General features: G+C 45.3%; 1 protein-coding gene across 18 annotated transcripts in view; it reads left to right on the forward strand.

Moving 5' to 3' along the window:
- SVIL (supervillin) overlaps positions 1-21,061 on the forward strand; it is a 305,706-nt gene that overhangs the window by 233,241 nt on the left and 51,404 nt on the right. For 13 of the 18 annotated variants that reach the window (XM_089906335.1, XM_089906333.1, XM_089906334.1 and 10 more), the window contains 9 exons: positions 371-451; positions 4,210-4,380; positions 5,111-5,145; positions 5,727-5,788; positions 6,045-6,184; positions 9,213-9,456; positions 10,077-10,653; positions 11,478-11,703; positions 19,761-19,890. In XM_089906335.1, the coding sequence (XP_089762461.1) occupies positions 371-451; positions 4,210-4,380; positions 5,111-5,145; positions 5,727-5,788; positions 6,045-6,184; positions 9,213-9,456; positions 10,077-10,653; positions 11,478-11,703; positions 19,761-19,890 (1,666 nt within the window). Of the gene's footprint in view, positions 1-370; positions 452-2,976; positions 3,850-4,209; positions 4,381-5,110; positions 5,146-5,726; positions 5,789-6,044; positions 6,185-7,555; positions 7,652-9,212; positions 9,457-10,076; positions 10,654-11,477; positions 11,704-19,760; positions 19,891-21,061 lie in introns of all 18 variants that reach the window. The other 5 variants (XM_089906347.1, XM_089906348.1, XM_089906349.1 and 2 more) reach the window with 4 other exon arrangements.

Genomic DNA, 21,061 nt, shown 5'->3' on the forward strand with positions numbered 1-21,061 from the left:
ACCGTAACACAATTATAGATGATAAATTAATTGATATTTTTAATCCAGCTTCTTACAAGAGAATTGTCTGCTATTTGTGGGCAGAGTGTGACTCCTGATACTTTTAAATGACCCAAAAAACACTTTATTTGGTGGCTTCAGATATACTTAGTCGATCTCTTGATTTCAGCACTGAACCAAACGTCCTAGAAGTTCCGTGAACTGAATAGAAACCCCATGGCAAAACGTGCTTAGACATCTTCAAAAGCCAGAATTATTCTTTACTTAAGAAAAATCAGCCTTGAGAGTTTTAAATTATAATAATTAAGTCTGTGTATATGTCAACATTTTCATAGACATTACCTGAAGTTTTGTTTTTTGTACACAATAGTACCGGGAAACCCAAACATGAGTGGTTTCTCCAGAAAGATTCCGAAGGGGACACACCTTCACTTATCAACTGGCCTTCCAGGTATCTCCCGAGCTCTCGGCCTGCGTTTAGCGACTGCATCTCTGGTCCAGCTGCCTTATGTCCCGCACATCACCGAAACTAACTCTTCTTTGCCCTCTTTTTGGTGGCAGGGCTTTTAAAAGTCATGTGTTCCAAAGGGGCTGCTGGAAGTTACCTTCCAATCATTTGCTTTTCTCTTTCTCCTGCCCTAATCCCTGCTAATGTCAATAGTATTTCCCTCAGCTTCTCTTTTGGAAAATCTTTTGGCTACACCTCTGGCTTTTTCTCCTTTCCCACAGTCACGTGCTGCCAGAAAGGGGCAGTAGTGACGATGTAACCAGCATCTCTGGGCTGCTCCCCTGAGCCAGGCTAACCGGCTAGTGTCCTATCTCATCAGCAGCTGCCCCTGCCCCGCCCTGCCCATCCAGCCTCCTCCTCTCCGCGTTGCCTGCCCCTCAACCATCTGTTCATTTGCACAGCTACATTTAGGGCATGTGGTTTTCAAAGCAGACAAAACCCTCTCTCGTTTCATTGTTAAGGCTGGGGGCAGGGAGAGGCAGAAGGAGTTAGAATGAATAAGTCATTGGGCGGACAAAACACCCGTATATTGAGTTTCTGACAGTCACTTTGTTCTTGGCCAAGGACAACGTTCAGATTGTCTCTGATGAGAAGGACACACATTCCGCTGGAGAACTTGAACCACGTTTCAGCCGCCTTTTGATTAACAAAGATTATAAATATGAAAACATCCCGCACTGGCTGGTCTCTGGGAAGAGTAACAACCCAGAATGCTTTCTTTCCCCTCTGAATTGTTCATAGTAACTGCCTTTTAGGTGTCTTTGATTTTTTTTTAATGAAATATAGATAGATACCTTGCATCTTACGCTGAAAAACATGTAGGCATTTATATCAGATTTAGCAGGGTGCCTTTGTCATTTAAGGAGATAGTCCCTTCCAAAAAAAAATATCAGAAGCAGTTATCTTTGCTGAGTAATCTTGAGTAAATAAAGGTCTTACATTCCGCAAGAAATCGCTTTTCCCACTTCAAAAGCATTTCTTTATTTTTTAAAGATTATCCCCACGAAGGAATCCATTCCTAAGCGGTCGGAATGGTTTCTTCTTTCTCACTATGTGGTATTTTAAAAGAGTAAAAACAAGAACTAGTTTGCACTATTGGACATTTACTCTTCGCTAAGCACTAAACCGCGTGCTTTGCAGACATCACATTATTTCCATTTAAAAGGTAAAGCAGCTGGGGCAGGTAGGTTACCTGAGACCATACAGCTGGAACTGGCTGAGTCAGGCTTTGAAAAGAGGTCTCCTGGGACCCACAGCCAGCGCTCTTGGCTACAGTCATAAGAAAATGTTGGTAGCTTGAAATGGATTTCAGTTTTGCTCTCAGATATTTAAATAGCTCTAGAAACAACCAAAGCCCTCCCTTTTTAGATTAGTTTTCAACTGAGGGCCTAATGGCAATTCCAGAGGGGAGGAAATGTTCAGTGCCTTAATTCTTTCAACAAATATCTTTTTTTTCTACCGTTCTTCTTAGCGCTCGAATTGCTAGATGTCGTGGTGTCTTAACTGGTCACACGTTTTCTGAATGATTGAATGTAGTCTGCATGGCATGAAAAAGTTTGTGACTGTTGAGTGCTTGAAAAGAGGTAATCGTCTGATATATCTTGAGCTCAATAAAAAATAATAATAATCACGAATGCTCTGACATTTACAGGAGACAATGAAATTTGTTTTCAGTGGGAATCTACAATTTTTATTAATCATATTTATACACAAAAATAGAAGGGGCTCACAGAAATATCACTTTCAATACATACCTCATAAATGCCTACAGTTTGTGCTTTAACTTACAAGAGGGAATAGGTGCTAGGGCAAAGGGATTTAGCTAAGGTACCACAAAAAGCTTAGAACAAACGAGTGGAGAGCTAACTACTGAAAGTAGGAATTAGTCTTAATATCCACACCGGAGGTCTGCACACAACTGATCTTCAATAAATGCAAAACTACCACAAATAAAATTTTCTTAGACCTCAGACCAACAAGCACCAAGCTTTTCTGAATGTAAATATAATTTTGAGCGGTAAACAAGGTCGAGCAGGAGACAATGAAATTACATATGGTCTGTAGGCTTGTAAATGCCTGGAAGCTGCCCCTGCCCCTTGCACTGGGCCTGTCCATGTGGAACATGTACCAATCCATAGCCCAGCCTCAGCGTGCCCTGGTGCATACCTGTGGTGCCTATTAATGAAGCGTTCTGTGGCTTCTGTGTAGTCATCTAGTCGGAGGGCATCCATTCTCTCCCAGGATAGCATCTGACCCCTCCTAGCTTTACAGAAGGAAGGGTGAGTCTGGCATTTGGAAACTCAACTCAGACTCCTTCCTCTGGCAAACAGTAGTGGGTTTCTGACACTGACTCCACCCGCCCCCGCCCCCAAGATGCTCTTCCATCCTCTGGGCATCCCTGATCTGCACACACATGCTCTCTTCCCCTTAAGCAGTTACTGCACTTAAATCCTTTTTCTTCCTTAAAGAGTTAAAGTTAGAGAAAAACTGGTGAGAGAGGAGAGTGCTCGCAGCAGCCCTGAACTTGCCCCTGAGTCCTTAACTCAGAGGAGACACCAGCCAGTGCCAGGCCATTACCTGGCCTTTCGGTCAGAGAACTCAGCCTTCGATAGGGGCTCGGGCAAGGCAGCCAGCTCTGCACGACAGCCCGTCCATGGCTACGTCCAGCCGGCAGATCCCAGTCACACCATCACGCTGGCGACCTCGGACACCCCAGAAAGCGCATCCGAGCACAGCTGGGTGGAGCCGGCCACCCAGACCGTCACAAAGCCTCCCCCCTCGAAGGTTCTAGAAGGTGAGAGAAGAGATACCCCGGTTCTCCATATTTGTGAATCAAAAGCAGAGGACGATGTGCTCTTCTCTGAAGCTCTGGAGAAAAGCAGGAAAACGCTTTTCGCTTTGGAGGATCGTGGGCCTGGGAGAAGCCGGGAAGACCCCTCTGGAACCGAGGACTCGGGTAAGCCTGCTGCTAGCGCAGTCACCTCGGAACCTCAGAAGGAACCTGAAAGCCTGGCCCGCCCACCTCCAGCTCAGCAGCCCACGGAGAGGATGGGTCGAAGCGAAATGGTTGTGTATGTTCAGAGCGAGTCTGTGTCCCAAGGTCACAGGAAGGAGGCAGAGCCCACGAGGAAGCGCAAGGTCCTCACCCGCTCGCTGTCTGACTACACGGGCCCGCCTCAGCTGCAGGCTGCGAAGGCCACGGCCCCGGCTTCCAAGCGCGACCCAGAGCCGCAGACGTCCAAGGCTGAGTCGGAAGTGGGCCTGCTGGACACCAAGGTCTCCGTCACCCAGCTCTGCAATGTGTTCCTGCAGTCAGCCAGGGCCAACAAGAGACCCGAGCTGTAGGTGATGTCCACGCGTCCCCCCGATGTGTCACTTGCACGTCCTTGGCAGAGTTAATTCACTTCTCGACTTGTGTGGTGTCCTGCCTTGAGTCTTACTAGCTTAGCTCACAAGTGTGTGCAGGGCAGACCATCCAGGACATGGCTCCACGACTACCAGTCTGCTTTCGCCTACTAACGGGGAGCTCTAGAGTGTCGGGTCTCGCAATGTTCCATCTCCCGACGTGCATGGTAGAGGCATGCAGTGGGATTTGGCGGTGTTCGTGCCTTGACTCACCGAGATGCATAAACCTGTGCTTTCTTCCCTCTCTCTGTCTCCCCGTCTCCTTTCTGTCTACCTTCTCCCCACGACTATAAAAGCCATTCACGGGTCGAGGGGTCAAGCGAAGGTGCTGGCTTGCCTACCAGCGTGGAACGGGAGAGAGGGTCCCGGAAACCAAGACGCTATTTTTCTCCTGGTGAAAGTAGAAAGACTTCTGAGAGATTTAGAACTCAACCCATAACCTCAGCAGAACGAAAGGAATCAGATAGGTAGGCATGTGTCTGTCAAGTTCCCTGGTCTAGGAACTTAGAAGAAATCCTATGGGAATTTCTATCCCAGGGATGGTCCCGATACTGTTTCAATGGGATGTGATGACTCCATAATTCTCCCATCTAAGCTATACGGGATATTTATTTGGCTCGTGTAAATGTATCTTTAAAGAATGTTGACCATGACGACAGTATCACCACGTAGTTTTCAGTTGCGTTCAAATGGTAAGAAGTGAGAAACGTTATTCATTTAAGGGTATAAAATTTTTATGCCCTTGTTAAGTTAGAATCCAGATGGACCGTCCACCAGATGTTACAGTGAAAATAAGGGATTTTATATTCAGTTTATAAACGTCTACCTGCGTGTTGTCTGTGAGTTTTTAATCTTATCGTATGCGAATGCAGAGAAATGAAAGGGTTCGTCCAAAGGGTGATGATCAGTCGTCTTTAATGAGTCGTACCTGGTCCTGGTTTGTCTGCACAAGGTGAAACACCTAGCCGGTCTGTGTGCACACGTAGCCCACGGTGTCCATAGCTGTCCACGTGTGTCCATAGCTGTCCACGCGTGTCCACAGCTGTCCACGCGTGTCCACAGCTAGAATTGCTACCGGGGGATATTCTTTAAGAGACTTTAATTGCAGTTTTATTTTCACTTTTAATTTGATCCTTGGATCTTCCACTCCCACCAGCTAATTGTTAGTTATTATTTTTTTGCTAATGTCTTTCCCAGGTCAACTTCAAATTCAGAAATGCCAGCTGCCGAGGGCAAGTATCTGTCTTTTTCTTCTTTATCATCTCACCCAGATTAGATTTAGATAATAAGATTTTTGCTTCTGGAAAGAATGAGATGATGGAACATACTGCGTTCTTTCTGGCAGGTTTTCTTCCTGTGAATACAATAAAGCCTAGTTGAGATTTTCACACGAACTTTCCCTTAGTTCCAAGAGAGAGAGCTGAGACGTGAACCATGTTAAAACAACTGATTTGAATCGAAGAAGCAGATTTTTCTTGTTGCTTTCTTGTTACTATTTAACAATAAAGAAGAGAAGTTCCTTCCATAAAATCTCTTCTTAATTCCATAATGTCTATACTTAAGTCAAATATTATAGTAGAAAATTATGGCCCAGACAGGAGCTCCGTTTGGTTAATTGCGATGGGAACTAGTACCTTTTCAGAAGCAGAAGGATAGCCTCCCCCGCCAAGGGGAAAATATTGCCTGTTGTCATTTTTAGTATATCTAAGAATTCTCACATTCAGAGGATTTCCAGGTCAGCCCTGGGAAACTTTTCACAGGCTTTCCCTACGTTTTCTAATGACATCCAGTTTTCACCTGTGACCTTTTACAGATGAAGAGAAGGTCGATGAGCGAGCCAGGCTGAGCGTTGCTGCGAAGAGGCTGCTCTTCAGGGTAAGATGTGCTGAAGGGCTGTTGGAGAAGCCGTCACCTCTGTGGGCGGCCCCGCGGCCAGCCTGCTGCCTGCGCCGGCCCTGGGCCCACCTGCGCTTCTCTCCTCCGGTGTGGCTGGTGTGTGCACTGCTGACGCCGATGCTGCCTCTCGGGGTGCCCCTCCTCTAGGTCCTGCAGGGAAACAGAGTCGCGACATTCTGCAGCCCCGACTCCCTTTCCCCCAACTTATCAGGATTCACACTGTTTCCAATCTTAGGAAATGGAAAAGTCATTTGACGAGAAGAACGTCCCGAAGCGCCGCTCCAGGAATGCAGCCGTAGAGCAGAGGCTGCGGCGTCTGCAGGACCGATCCCACACGCAGCCTGTCACCACCGAGGAGGTGGTCATTGCAGCCACGTAAGTGCCCCCGGGGTCTCTGGGCCTTGGCTGTAAGGTCTTCTTTTTAAAGAAAGATTTAAAGACTTTTAAAATGAGGAGGTCGGAAGACGGTTCAGTTAGAAGCCACGGAGAAGTAGATGTTCAGGGATTTTCCTTGCTCCGGTGTCTCTGAACTTTGTAAAGGGATGTGTTACCTATTGTATCTCCTAGAAGAACATGAAGAGGAATTTTGTTTAATTTTTTTTTTTTTTGCCTGTGCATTTTTTTTATCTCTTTGCAATGGAAAATTTAAATCAGAAGAGTAGATGGGGTAATATCATGAGCCTTCATGTCCTCGTCACTCAGTCCCTACAGCCAACAACCCCCGGCCCCCCTTGCTCTACCTGTATTCTCACCCACATGCCACTTCCTGCTGCAGTATTTTCTGGCAAACCCCAGGCATCATTTCAGCCGTAAATATTTCAGTCTGTATCTCAAAAAGATAAGGGTTCTCTTGATTTTTTTTTAAATAATCACGAATTTTTAAAGATTAATTGGAAGTTTGATAACTTTCCAAACCGTGGGAGGTAGGTTTTGAGCATTGTCCCAATGTGTTCAGAATGAATCTCCCAAAGTAATTCATCCAGGGATTACTGCTTCCATTAAAGTGAAAACTTTTACCAGTTTTTTTAAAAATTGTTTTCCCCCCAGACACACACATATACACACCCTTCCTGAAAAAATGAAGTTCATCTCATCGAGGGCATCAACAGCCCAACTGTGAACCTGCTGTTAACTTAGCTGCCCTAACTTCCTTCACTTCTCTGTGGATTTGTGGACAAGTACATCTTGTATTCATTGGGAACTCTTAGCAAATCAGTTTTTTGTTTTTGTTTTTAATATTTGAGCGGCAATTGTAAAATAAGAAGCAACTACCCCTGGGAGCAAAACAGTAAATATAAGCAAAAATTATCCCCTTGTCAGACTTGCTGAATGTACTTTGATGTGCTTATAGGTTATACGAGGACCCTGACTCTTTAAAAATAGCTTAGGACAACATTGTAAAACACGGACACAACCTACTGCTTTGCTGGTGGTTGGTTAATACTAGCTTTCTTGAAAGTTTTTTTTTTTTTTTTAAACCGGGAACTTATTCTAAATATTCTAAATCCTTTCCAAGCTCTGAAAACCTATTCTTACTCCACTGACTTTGGTCACCTCTGTCTCTTATTTCCTAAGTTTGTAATTGCTTTTCAAGTTCTTTTGTGATTTTTCCCTAAGAAATGAGCAAAGGATTTTGTTCCAATATTTTTTGATTTAATGTTTCTGAATTGAAAACTACACCTTCCTTAATGCTTCTTTTCTTCTCTCTCCTTATGAATGTTCCATCTTTGGCAATTGCTTTTAAAGCGAACCTACCCCTGCTTCGTGCTCTGTGGCCACCCACCCTGTAATGACAAGACATCCTAGTCCCACTGTAGCTAAGAGCCCCGGGCAGCCTGCCAGGTACTGGACAGAAGTAGCTGCATGTCGCACTGAGAGCAGAGGTGCATCTTCAGGTCTTCAATGCCTGTCATTTGTTTGACAAACAAGGAGTTGTCCCAGGGAACGTGGGGCATTTTGCTTTGTCACCCTGGGGACTTCACGTCAGCCTGTATATGACAGCATTTCATCCACGGGCTTTCATTATGTCTTGGAACTCGGATCCCACTAACCCACTTATCCGTTTGTTTTGTTTGTTTTTCATAACCCTGGTCATCCCTAAAAAGTTTCATTCTTCATCTAAAACACTAGCACTTACTAAAGATTAACAGAAAAATAGGACGTTAACCTGAATGTTGAAAGTCTGATAATACCTAGGTTTTTTTTAAACACTTCTAGACATAAATACATGTTTAAAAACAATCCTACCTGTTTCTAATGGATAGAGAGACAATGCCGTTATATTTGGGGATTGGGACAGTAACAGTTTATAGTGTCTGAACTTAGATGTTTTACTGTTTTACTGTTATGTTTTCAATGGTGGTGTTTTAAAATGATGTCCTTAAGGCATGTAAATATCCCCTCCGTTTTACTATTATGGGCCAAATGCAAAGGCTAAAGCTAAAATTAAAAGAAGGAAAATGACAGTGCAGAAGTAGAGCTGGCCTCGTCCAGAAGTGGGGCTCTCTTTGGGGAAGCGGGTTGCCATCATTCCTAGTTCTTTGCTGGACCTCAGGAAAGATGCCAAGACTCAGGTCCCCTTACTCCCATCCTCACTGTGCCCTGGAAAACTGACACTGCTCTCGCCTGGGACAACTTGTGAGGCGCTGGTTAATCAGAGTCGAGGCAGAATATATTTTTCACTGGATTTAGAATTAGATTTTCCAGTGGCAGAAGGGACATTGTCTTAGACCTTCGAAGATGAACTGACCCGGTAACTAGAAGCCTTCTCCTCTACCTGGAAGTGGGAGGGATTTATCAGCCCCGACATTTCCTTCACTTTGCAAGTTACCTGGAATTTCAGATTTAACAACCTTTCAGGAAACAGGTAGAAACCCATGAGAGAAAATACTAGACTAAAAAGAGGGAGAGAATCTTTACAATTAAGCTATTTGTGTTTAGCAAGTGAAACTCAAAACCCTGCATTGTAGATAGCGCTGTTGATAGAATGACTGCGTTGTTTCCTAATTATTTAAGATGTAAAGACCACCTGCAGAACCACACCTTTAGATAATGTCTAAATATGCCATAGGTAATGTCTGCGGACTCCCTTTAGCCGTATTTATTGTTGATACTAACAGTACAGCTCAGCTCTCCAAGATAAGGTATACCAAGGCGACTTTAATTCCTTAAATAGGCAATTCAATTTTTAGAAATAATTGAGAGCTGAAAATCTGCTCTGTGTGATATTGACCATGCGAGGGTCCCCAGCCTACGCTGTCGTCTTGTTAATAGCTAACCAGCTGCCGGGAAAAATAAGCCCTTTTTCCAATTGAAGTGACACTTTGAAGAAAGTTAACAGGCAAACCTAGCAGTGGGCTTCTGTTTGTCTCCCTGTGTGTGGTTGACTTTTCCCCCCTTTCAGACTGCAGGCATCTGCTCACCAGAAGGCGTTAGCCAGAGACCAGACGAATGAGGGCAAAGATTCTGCCGAGCAAGGAGAACCTGACCTCTCCACCCTGAGCTTAGCGGAGAAGTTGGCCTTGTTTAACAAACTGTCCCAGCCGGTCTCAAAAGCGATTTCAACGCGGAACAGATTAGACGTGAGACACAGGAGGATGAATGCTCGCTATCAAACCCAGCCGGTCACGCTTGGAGAGGTGGAACAGGTGGGTGGCCTGTGATCCAGCTCCAGTTCGCACGTATGTCCTTAAAATATGGGAACACGGTGTCCCTCTGAGGTTAGCGGTATAGTTAGGGAGTCTACCTGTAAACTGTGTCACCTGTCGTTACTTGGTAATAGCTTCGTTCTTAAGGAGGATATAACCATGCCAAGGATGTATCTCTTCTCTTGTTCGCATCATGGCTGAAATCATCTGGAGTTGGGTCCCTTTCGGGGAGAAAAATAGGGCGCATGACCTGCTTTTCACCCAGATGATTTGGTTAACGAGACGCATCTGTACATCTACGTCTAGGATTGGTTTCTCACCCAGAGAAGCAGGAAAACTGCCCCAAGTGTAGTGTCTCCATCCGTGACAATCCATACAGCAGTATTTACATAGGCGGTGTTTTTATTTTTTAATATTTATTTATTTATTTGGCTGCACCAGGTCTGAGTTGCGGCATGCAGGTCTAGTTGCAGATCTAGTTCCCTGACCAGGGATCAACCCCCACCCCCACCCGGGCCCCCTGCATTGGGAGTGCGGAGTTCCTAACCACTGGACCGCCAGGGAGTTCCCTAGGTGGTGTTTTTAAATCAGCCTTTTCCTTTTGAACTGTGTCCTTCCAGGTGCAAAGTGGCAAGCTCAGCCCTTTCTGCCCCACTGTTAACATATCTGTGTCCACCCCGGCATCTACCGTCACCCCCATGTACGCAGGGAATCTTCGGACAAAGCCACCACTGGATGACAGCTCCGGTGCCGCTGAGCAGAAGTTTCCTTCTTCGCTAGAAAGTTCAGACTCCCCAGTTAGAAGCATCCTGAAATCCCAGGGCTGGCAGTCTTCGGTAGAGGCTGGTGGGAGCAAAGGAATGTCGAGAGAATTTGAAGAGACAGAAAGCAAGGGAATCTTGACAGGTGGAGATGGTGGTGTTACAAAGTACGGGTCCTTCGAGGAAGCAGAGCCATCCTACCCCATGCTTAGCAGAGTCCGGGAAGGAAATGGCCATAAGGAACCCATCTATGCTGTTCCGAGAAAGGGAAGCCTGGAGCTCGCCCATCCTCCCGCGGCTCAGTTCGGTGATGAACCGAAGGAATTTTCCACTGCACAAAGCACCGCACAGGGGAGCCCGGACTGGAAGGACAGGCAGCTCTTTGAAGAGAAGGTGGACGTGGAGAATGTCACGAAGAGGAAGTTTTCACTGAAAGGTAGCTTACCACTTACTGCTCCTTTCCTTCCTGCTTGGCGGGTCGCATGTGTTTGGGATTGTTTTTAACTGAATTATGAAGGCAGTTGACAACTAAGTGTTAAGTGTTGATTGAAAGTCTAGTGCGAATCGTACCCTCCTCTTGGACCCGACTTGTTTGGCGGGCTCATCAACGTTTCTGCCATAAAAATACCTGAAGCGCTTCCCCACATCTTGATAAGGGCTTTTGATGACTTTTGTCACGTTAACTGACACGACAGCCTTGTGAACCCCTAGCTCTTTTGGCCCCTTTTAGAAATTGGTGACCCCAAAGGTCCCGGGCTGGGTGAGCATATAGGGGATAGGGCTGGAACCCAGTCTCTGGGTTTCAGGTTCTCTTCCTAGATCCTTCTCGTGCAGACTGGCAAGCCGTGCTGCGTGGGACTGTAATTCTCTTTCTGCATTTCCATAAAATGATAGTGTGTCAGTTATAATAGTGGCTTTGCTTTGGGAGTATGACCCATGTGAAATGTCAAAGTATTGTCTTGGAGGCGTAGAAACATTCTGCAGCGTGCAGTCCAAACCAACTTCCTGTGTGCCGCACGCAGGAAAAGACCAGTTGTCACAAAAGAAGTCGCTGGGTGGAGTCATCCACTGGGAAGTTTGGTTTTCTCAGGGACTAGAGCATGCCCCAGATTTGCGTAAATCCAAGTGGATTGGGTAGCCTGCCATGTGCCCACGGATTGAACTCCAAGTGCGGGTCATCCGGGGTCGGGGTCGGGGTGAAGGGCTCGAAGAATGCTTGCGCAGGGGAGTAAGTGCTGACAGGGCTCCGTTGCTTCCCAGCGGCAGAGTTCATGGATCCCACTGCTGAGCAGACGGGCACAGCTGCTGGGAGACCGGTCGCTCAGACTGCAACCCCCGTGTCCTGGAAGCAGCAAGATCCCTCTGAACAGCCGCAGGAGAAGCGCTGTCGGAGTCCGTGTGCAATGTTTGCTGCTGAAGAGATCAAAGCACCAGCGGCGGAGGGCATCCTCGACTCTCCCAGCAAAACCATGTCCATTAAAGAAAGGTAACGAGATTTAATGATTGAGAAGGAACTCTACTGGTGGGAGGGCGTCGTACAACTTACTTATAGAAAAAGATCTGAGGAATGGGCAAAGAGAGAAACTCATGAATCCAGCTACCAGAGGGACTGTGCGCTCAGGGCATCTGAGAGGAAACCGCGTTTATCCCCATGCCTGGTTTCCTGACGCTGGGAGATGCTGCTTCAAGACTCAGACGAGGAGACAAACAGAAACAGGCTTTTGCCTGCTTCTTTTGTTGGTGCTTCTGTTTTCTTTTTTTATACTCGGTTCTCTGACCAGCCGGTGACGGGAGCAGAGATCTGGGCTCTTTCCCTTTCAGATACACAGGGCTTGAAATTGAACGTGTCCACTGCTTGTGACTGTTTGTCAGTGTAAATTATATGTGGAGGGAATGGATACAAATTAACATTTAGGACAGAAATCCTCGGGATTAGAATCTGAGTTTTGTTTATTTCACAGAAAGTAAAATGGATGAGTCTTCCGCACTGCATTTAGACATTTCCTATCAGGTAATAGCTATGAAAGACTACATTTGCGGATTAAATAACACTGAACGCTCCTTTCATTCAAAGAAGTCACGGAGGGTTCAGAGGAGATAAAGGGGACAGATACAAAGAATCGGAGTGAAATATTTGGGGTTGTATTTCCTGTGTCAGCCTTTAGCGGAGGATGTGAGCGAAAGGAGGACTGGGTCCGGAATGTTCTCGTGAATTTCCCAATTTGATTGGCAGAAGTATGGTTCTGGCCACGCTGATCCCTCCTTAGCACCTCCACTGTTCAGGAGTTTTCTTGCTCTGAGCGGCACTGACCAGACTGAGGAGGCGTGGGTGTTGGGGCCAAAGGGGTGGAGCTAAATACAGGGAGTGACACTTGGATCAGGGAAGCAGTTTGGCCCATTCTGGAATGAAGTCCTCTCCACAGAAACTGGCTCAAAGAGGGTTTGATCCCAGATACCTCACTTTTTTTTTTAAATTGAAGTATAGTTGATTTACAATATTGTGTTAGTTTTAGGTGTACAGCAAAGTGATTCAGTTACATGTTCATTTTTTTCAGATTCTTTTCCATTATAGGTTATTATAAGATGTAGAATATAGTTCCCTGTGCTATACAGTAGGGTTTGTTTATCTCACATATAGTGGTGTGTATATGTTAATCCCATACTTCTAATTTATCCCTCCCCCCCACTTTTCCCCTTTGATAACCATTAGTTTGTTTTCTATGAGTCTGTTTTGTAAATAAACTCATTTGTATTATTTTTTAGGTTCCACGTATAAGTGACATCATATAATATGTGTCTTTCTCTGTCTGACCTACTTCACTTAGTATGATAACGTCTAGCTGCAACCATGTTGCTGCAAATGGCGTTATTTCATTCTTGTTCGTGGCTGAGTAATATTCCACTGTGTATATGTACCACATCTTCTTTATCCATTCCTCTGTCGATGGACACTTAGGTTGCTTCCATGTCCTGGCTACTGTGAATACTGCTGCTGTGAACATAGGGGTGCATGTATCTTTTCGAATTATAGTTTTCTCTGGATATATGCCCAGGAGTGGGATTGCAGGATCATGTGGTAGTTCTATTTTTAGTTTTTTGAGGAGCCTCCATGCTGTCCTCCATAGTGGCTGCAGCAGTTTACGTTCCCACCAACAGTGTAGGAGGGTTCCCTTTTCTTCTCCACACCCTCCAGAGACCCAACTATTGATAACTGGTTAGGTGAGAAGGACGAGGTACCATTTAAGGGAAATAATGGTAAGTATCCACTTATACACAAGTTCTGATGCTTTACCCATCAGAAAACATCCTTGGGGTAAAATTCCAGTAGAAAATAATAATATACCCCTTCTCTCAAAGGCTTTTAAAGAGATTCCCCCATCTTGGGGTATATTCTGTCTGTTAGACAAAAAACTTCATCAGATGTCCTATCTGCTATGCAGTCATTCTTGGCTCACTTGCCTGTTTCTAGTGAATTTTAGTTTCTCTCTTTCTGAAAACAGTTTTAATCCTGCTGTAAAATTGTAATTTTTAAAGAACGCGAGATGCGGTAAAGGTGCATCTCCCTAACCCGGGCTTTGTAGATGTCTGAGGAGATGAAGGGTGGCTGTAAGGTTGCTGTGAGCTGCCTGGAGGGGTGTTCAAAGCCGACTGCTTACACACGGACCTCCTGGCTGGTGGGAGGTAGCGCTTCTCACAGATCCAACAGGCTGCTGGTCCCATCCTGTCCAGAAGCATGATCGTGAGAATGCTTCTTAAATTTTCAGCTATTCAGTTTAATTGTCAAACTGTACATTTAACAAAGGAGGAGGGACACTTTATTTAGCATTTATGTTTGTAATAAATTACGCCAAAACAAAATATATTGCCAGAGATCTTACACCCCCCCCTTATGTTGATGGTTCTTTTATTTGTACTTTGCTAAAGCTATATAACTTTACGGTCCATATGCGATAGCTTTTCCCCAAGGGCGGGGGTCTCTATTACTCCCTTCTGTTAAAATAAGATAATGACGCTTGACCATTAAAAATAAGTACTCTCTTCTTATATTCATTTGGGCTTTCCTTTTCTGAGATGACATATAAAACAGAACTTTTAAACCTTATTCTAATTCCTCTGACCGCCTCATTTCGCGGAAGGAGAGGTTGAATTCCAGTGGCCTCTGGGGCCACGTGGCCAATAGGACCACCCCCAGGGGCTGGTCGTCAACTCTTCCCCTCAGTACACGTGACAAGGCTGCCGTGTGTTCAGGTCAGCGTTTCAGCAACGGACGTGTGTTCTCACGGGGGGACATCGGTTAGAGGGCAGAAATTCTAACTGGACAGCAGTGCTCGGAAGAGTACACCCTCCTCCTGTACTAATTTTCTCAACTCACGTGTTCTTGGCATCACTTGTTTCAAATTTCACTTTCATGTTTCAGACTCTTCGGAAGTAGTGACGGGACTTTGTCAATTTCCTTCATCGTTTCTTCTAAGCAGCTACAGCCTGAGGATGTGGTTCTGCCTTCCTTGATCTTGTGCGTCTGTCTCTTTCCTGCTCAGGACTTGAGCATCTTAAGTCCTCCATACCGAGGACCACCGAGGCTCCTAGGCTGCCCAAGGCATTTCCCCTGTGTGACCTTATTGAGGGCTGAAGACAGCCCTTTGAAGGAGGCAATACTATCCCCATTTCGTAGATATAAACTAAGACTTACGAAAGGGTAGCAACTGAGAAATTAGAGGAAATCCTCCATACCTTCCTATTTTAGAATATGTTTGACGGTCGGGGAAACATATCTGAAAGGTCCTTTTCTTTCTTCATCTTTTCCGACATCTCGAGCGTCAAGTTTGGATCATAACTAATATCAAGTTAAGGATATATCTTGCTTTTCCCATTGGATTAATAAAACCACTGTTTCATAACTGCCTACGTGGTTTGGCTTTAAATTGTCCCTTGTGGGGCACGTCTTTGAAAACCATGGTAAATCGAATATATTTTGTGTTATTTAGGGATAAAACCTTTGACACCTCTTTAGAAGTTTATCAGGCCTTTAGAAATCTTTTTTCCACCGTTACTGAAACAACTGCTCTGTGTTTTCATTTTCGGGGGGAGAAGATGACTAAAAAAGGCAGAAGAGCCGTCCTTCCACCGGGAAATTGATGGAGCGTAAGGATGTATTGAACTCGCAGGAATGTTGAAGAGGCCGCCCATGCCTCTGGCTGAGCCTGCAGACTCCTGCCTTATAGGGCCTGGCTGGGGTCCCCCTGTGTTCCCCGCGAGCCCCACCTTCCACCCAGTCAGACTCGAGGTTCTTACCTTGCGGCCCAGAGATTTCAGCCCCTGGAGGGCCCCAGATTTGTGTTGGCATTACGGACAGAGGTGTCTTTCCTTTGCTGCCTCCTTTTCTGATCTTTGATTTGACCTCATATAAAAGACATATTAGTTCACTCCTCCAGCCTATAAACCAGCCAAGGCCAAGATCTGATCTAAGGACCAACCCGTGCTGTTCAGCCTTATCTGTGTGGTGTCTGTGATTCTCTGAAATGAGGGGGCCTTTTTAAAGGAGGGAGGAGAAAAAAGTACTGCATCTTAGAGGCACTCAGTTTGCCGGGCCCGTATCTGACCCAGCCCTGGCTGCCGTGAGCCTGCAAAACTTGTTGCAATCGAGCAGGGCTGTCAGAGCACTAATGCTGAAACAGCCCGCCTCAGGCCAGTATTCCCTGCTGGGAAAGCAGGGGCTGTGGCTGGAGGGAGAGCCGTTTCCCCAGTGGCCTGGCAAGCACCCATCATGGTGGCCCCGGCCAGGCCTCGGGGTGAATAACTCACGGGTTCTCAGCCTCAGACTAAGCAGATGCCCAGGCTCTCAACATCCCAGCCCTGCAAATAGCACTTGGACTTGGCGGACGTTAAAAGTGCTGACAGCTGTTTGAGTTGCCTAGGCAGTAATTTATGGTATGTGCAGGACCAGACGCTTGCCCCCCGACCCACCCCAGCCCTCTGCAGTGCACGGTGGTCTGTGGGGACTCAGGAGCGTCATGAGATTGCAGGAGAGAAGGCACCCGCCCTCCTCAGCTTGTTCAACACCAGGTCGGAAATCTAAGCGGACAGGAATAATACATGTATGTTTCAGTGCGTGTTACTTGTTTTCCGTCACTTGCACTCTGCAGGCTCCGGCTGGGCCTAATACCAGGTGGGTTCAACTGAAGCACCGCTTCTTCCATGTTATTTTGGTTACTCTGTAGTCTCTGCAAGTTCCTGAGGATGACCCTGCCAGCGCATCTAATAGCAAGATTCCAGCTCTCGGAATGGAGGAATTCTTTGAAGGCTATCCCAAGAGAGGGGGGAAATATATAAAAAAGCTAGAATTACAGTGCAGTTCCTAACGCATGAGAGCGAAAACGTGCCTGGTCAGCTTCCACACAACTGGTGAAACAAGCCAGGATGTGCCGGGATTGGAACCAGAGCTCCCTGCCTCAGTGACATGCAGGGTGACCTGGGTCAGTGACATCCTTGGCCTTGTGTGTGCACCCATGTCTCATTCGGAGCAACAATATCCAGTTTCTTAGAGGTTGCTGAGCAGATCAGCAGAGTGGGTACGCGGTGGGCTACAAAGTGGTTACAGATCCATACTTTGCCTTTTTCTAAATCAGTTTTCCATTCCTCCGTGCAGCCACCAGGGTAACCATGTGATTATTTAGATGATGTTGGCATGGCTTCAGACATTTGGGACCTTATTTTTGAGAATGCCCTTAAAGACCATAGTGCATTCTTGTTAATAAATGCAACTTCTGAGGCTGCATTTGATTTTTTTAATTTCTCTGAAATCACTTGGACTCCAATCTGATTACAAAGGTAAGGTAGCCAAGATAAATAACTACTGGTCTAGGTCAAGGGTGAAGTCAGAGCTGGTTCTGAGCGGTAAGGAGAGTATCCATGAGATGAGTGTCCATGTTCACAAGATGAGGAATTGGAAATACATCTTCATTTGGGTGGTACTGGCATGCTTACATTTTGGAAGTCTCCTTTATAGACGCTTTGAAAGCTCTACTGCAGCGTGCAAATACTCATGATTTCTTTTCATGATTTGATTTTATTTGATTATTTTTTCCTGTTAGAATATAACTGACTCACTCAGAATAATTGGAGGAAAGATAAATCTTAGTCCTTACATAGTCTGACATTTAGATGGAAACCCTTAAAGGAAATTAGAATCTGTTTTCAAGTACATGAACCAGCCCTTGTAGATGCAGAGTATTGCCAAGCGTCATAGATTATAGACTTTGGGGCTAACTGAGAGCAAGTAGGGTCTTAGATACAAGATTCTGACTCTAGTTTCCAGTGTGGACTTTTTCCCTCACCATCAAGCCATTGTCTGACACCAGCTGGGTGTCCTACAGTTCCACCCAGTTCTGCTGCTGTCTACCCGGAGACAGCATCAGACCCCACAGGGTAAGCGCCCTGTCCCACAGCACCGCCCCTCCCCCTTTCTGCAGGCACCAGTGGCAAGTCCAGACTGTCACCTGTGCTTCTGACCTACCAACCGGCTACAGACTGGAGGTTCCAACAGCCTTCTCCTTGCACTCAATTACTTTGCTAGAGTGGCTCACAGGACTCAGAGAAATATATTTATTTACTAGACTTCAAGTTTATTATCAAAGAAGGTAACTAAGGCACAGCCAGATAGAAGAGATGCACAGGCGAGGTGTGAGGAGATGGTGTGGAGTTTCATGCCCTCACGAGGTGCACCACCCTCCCCAAACCTCCGCCTGTCTGCCATCCCAAGAACTCTTGGAACCCTGTCCTTTTGGCTTTTTTATGGAGGCTTCATTACATAGGCCTGATTGAGTTGAATCACCAATGGCCAATGATGTAGTTAATCTCCAGCCCCTTCCTCCTCCCTGGAGGTCAGCAGGGGGGCGACTGAAAGTTCCAACCCTCTGATCACAGGGTTGGTTCTCCTGGCAACAAGCCCACACTTAGATGCTTCCAAAAGTCACCTCATCCACATAAGATAGCATTACCACTCTCATCATTCAGGAAATTCCAGAAGTTGTAGTAGCTCTGTGCCAGGAAAGGGGGCAAAGACCAAGTATATGTTTATTATAAATCACAATATCACAGGTAAATGAGGCGGCGTTATACCAGCTTTGTGGAGTGAACATTGGGTCTAACTGCTGTCACATAGCAGGAGAGAAGGGAAGGAAAAGGAAGAGGTCAGGAAAGGGGAGAGGTCCAGAGTTTGAAGCCCTTGCCCCCCTTGAACTCCTTGGGGAGTTCTTTATAGCTTGCTTTCCATTATTTGACTGAGCGAATCCAAATATACAGTATGATCCTGTATGAATTTGTAGATGTACATGGAGTCACATTTACTGCAAAATCTGTTTTCTTATTTGCTTAGCTAAACTTTTATCGTGGAGTATGATATATTTCATCCCATCTCCAATTCAAATATTTAATGCAGTCAGGACACTCGGTAGAAGGGCCCTTAGAAACCATCTAGTTCAGTTCCCACTGTGACCAGTAAGGAACGGAGACCAGGTTATTTGACAGGAGTTAACAGCCAAATGAGCATTGATGTGTTGCTTAAAATACACTCTTTACGGACACGCATTAATGAATGTTTAAAAGACCTAGCCCAGCAGACTCACCATAAGGGAAAGGAGTCCAGTCATTGTTTTCCCTAATGTTTAAATTGTTTGAGCATCAGCTCAAATGAGTTTAATGATCACCACTTTTGTGCCTTTTACCTTTCCTGGGTTTGTCCAACTTAAATGCCCGAGACTGAAAGAGCCTCATGTCCGTGAGAATAGCCTTTCATAGATTTTAACATCCAAGCAGCTTTTTATCAAGTCACACCATAGTTGAACTAAAGTAGGTTAGGTAAAAACCTCAGTTAATTAGATTCTGTTTTTGTATATAGCTTTCCCCTGAGGAAAGTTGAAATGATCATTTTTAAAATGGGTTTCTAGAGAAGTTTCTGTATTAAGAAGGCAGATTGGAAAGACCAAGTTCATTTGGAAGAAAAGAACAGGACTTAGAATACAGGACATCTTAGCATCGTCTTTTACCTGTAATTAAAACATGTGATATTCAGAGATTGTCAATAGCTTTAAATTTTTAAACCCATTTCTGCTATCCAGCTTTCGTCATTAAATGTTAATTCATCAAGTGACCAGAAGGGATCGCTCGAAGACATTTTTCTCTGGGGATGTTTACTTTTATTTTCCTTCCTGCTCTCAGCCCAAAGGCAAGGAAAAAAACAGAGATATTCCTTTGGTAGAATGATGTTGCCTCTTTTATCTGGGAAAGTCAGTTTTCAGCTTTGCATTTCAATCCGATTTTAAGTTTGTGGGGGCCATCTTAGAAAATATAATAATCTGCATGATATAGTCATCTGTACTATTTTTCCAGACAGACTTTCTTCAGAATAAGTGACATTCAGAATGATTCAAATTAGGCAGCTGTGGTCATTTCTTGGGCAAAGACTTCTGGGTGACTTAAACTGTGGTCCTGTTACCAGGAAGGGCTGGTGCTGAACTCTTTTTGGTCGGCGTGTCTTCCCCTTAGATTAGCACTGTTGAAGAAAAGTGGTGAGGAAGACTGGAGAAACAGACTTAACAGGAAGCAGGAGTATGGCAAAGCGTCCGTCACCAGCAGCCTGCACATCGAAGAAACGGGACAGTCGCTCAAGAAGAAGGTAACGTTGTCCGTGCACGGGAAAAGCATTCTAACTAACATCACGCTTGGACGTGCACCCGCCAGGCGAGCATGCATAACTTAACTGGTTACTACCCCGGGAAGCATAGCACTCTCTTGCCACGAGGGTCCACACTTAAAGTCTGTCCCACAGAGGCTTCAGTTGATCACCAGGTAAAGTCCTGAAATGTTCTAGAACTGTGAACAGCACCACGTACCTAATACATCAGCAGGCAAGTTCCTAAATTTGGAAGTGTGCACTTTTACTTTGGTTTCAGACCTTCTTAAATGAAGTCTGACTTTACAATGTTATTAAAGTCTTTAGAATGAAAAACAGTCATTGACCGCTAACCGTTTCTAAGTTGCATATAAAATATGGGCTTGAATGTCCTATGCCAAGGTTGAAAACGGGAGTATACAAGAGAAGGACATGATTGTGGTCGGTGAGGACTTATTTCATAATTGAAGACGTGTTTCATGATGAGCAGGTAAGCCTTTTATTGAGAAGGTACGGCAAAGTATGTTACAAGTTTCGAGAAAAGTAATACACTGTTGTTGATACGGGCAAGCATTTCTTCATAGGCAAATGTAATTGTTAAATTACTAGTAATGATGACCAGCTTTGACCAGTCAGTGCACACTTTGAAAGCGGACGGTGACTTGCCCACTGCATGGCCCTGTGATTGCCAATGCACCTGCTGGCTGGGGGCAAAGTAGACGCTGTAACACACCCCCACTGGCCAACTTCTAGGATCAAAAGTCTTCAAACAAAAAGGAAAACAAAATACTTAACAACCAGATGATCACCTGGACCCCTTCTAATCTAAAACAATTTAATGCGCATCCGTGGAACGTGACCTTCAGGCGTTCAGAAACTTACATTAAAAGGAGGTGTGTCCACAGGGCTGCGAGGAGACAGTTCTGACACTGTTTCCTGTGGCACCTCTGGGTTTTCATAGGTTAAACTGAAACAGCAATCTGAATTCTCTTTTTTGAGACAGACGTGACACTAAAGATAATGACTAAAGACAGTTAAAGCTCAGCCATTTGTAAAGTTCTCAAATCTAATTGGATATTACAGCACCTATGTAGGAAATTTGGATTTCCAGAATGAGACCCGGAAGTGAAAGAAAACTCTGTCCCTCAAATCACTGATCCCCATTGCCCACAAA

This window comes from Delphinapterus leucas, chromosome 2 (assembly GCF_059928025.1).
Source record: "Delphinapterus leucas isolate spDelLeu-1000000601 "Yukka" chromosome 2, BTC_Dleu_Yukka2, whole genome shotgun sequence".
In the NCBI taxonomy this organism is placed as follows: Eukaryota; Metazoa; Chordata; class Mammalia; order Artiodactyla; family Monodontidae; genus Delphinapterus; species Delphinapterus leucas.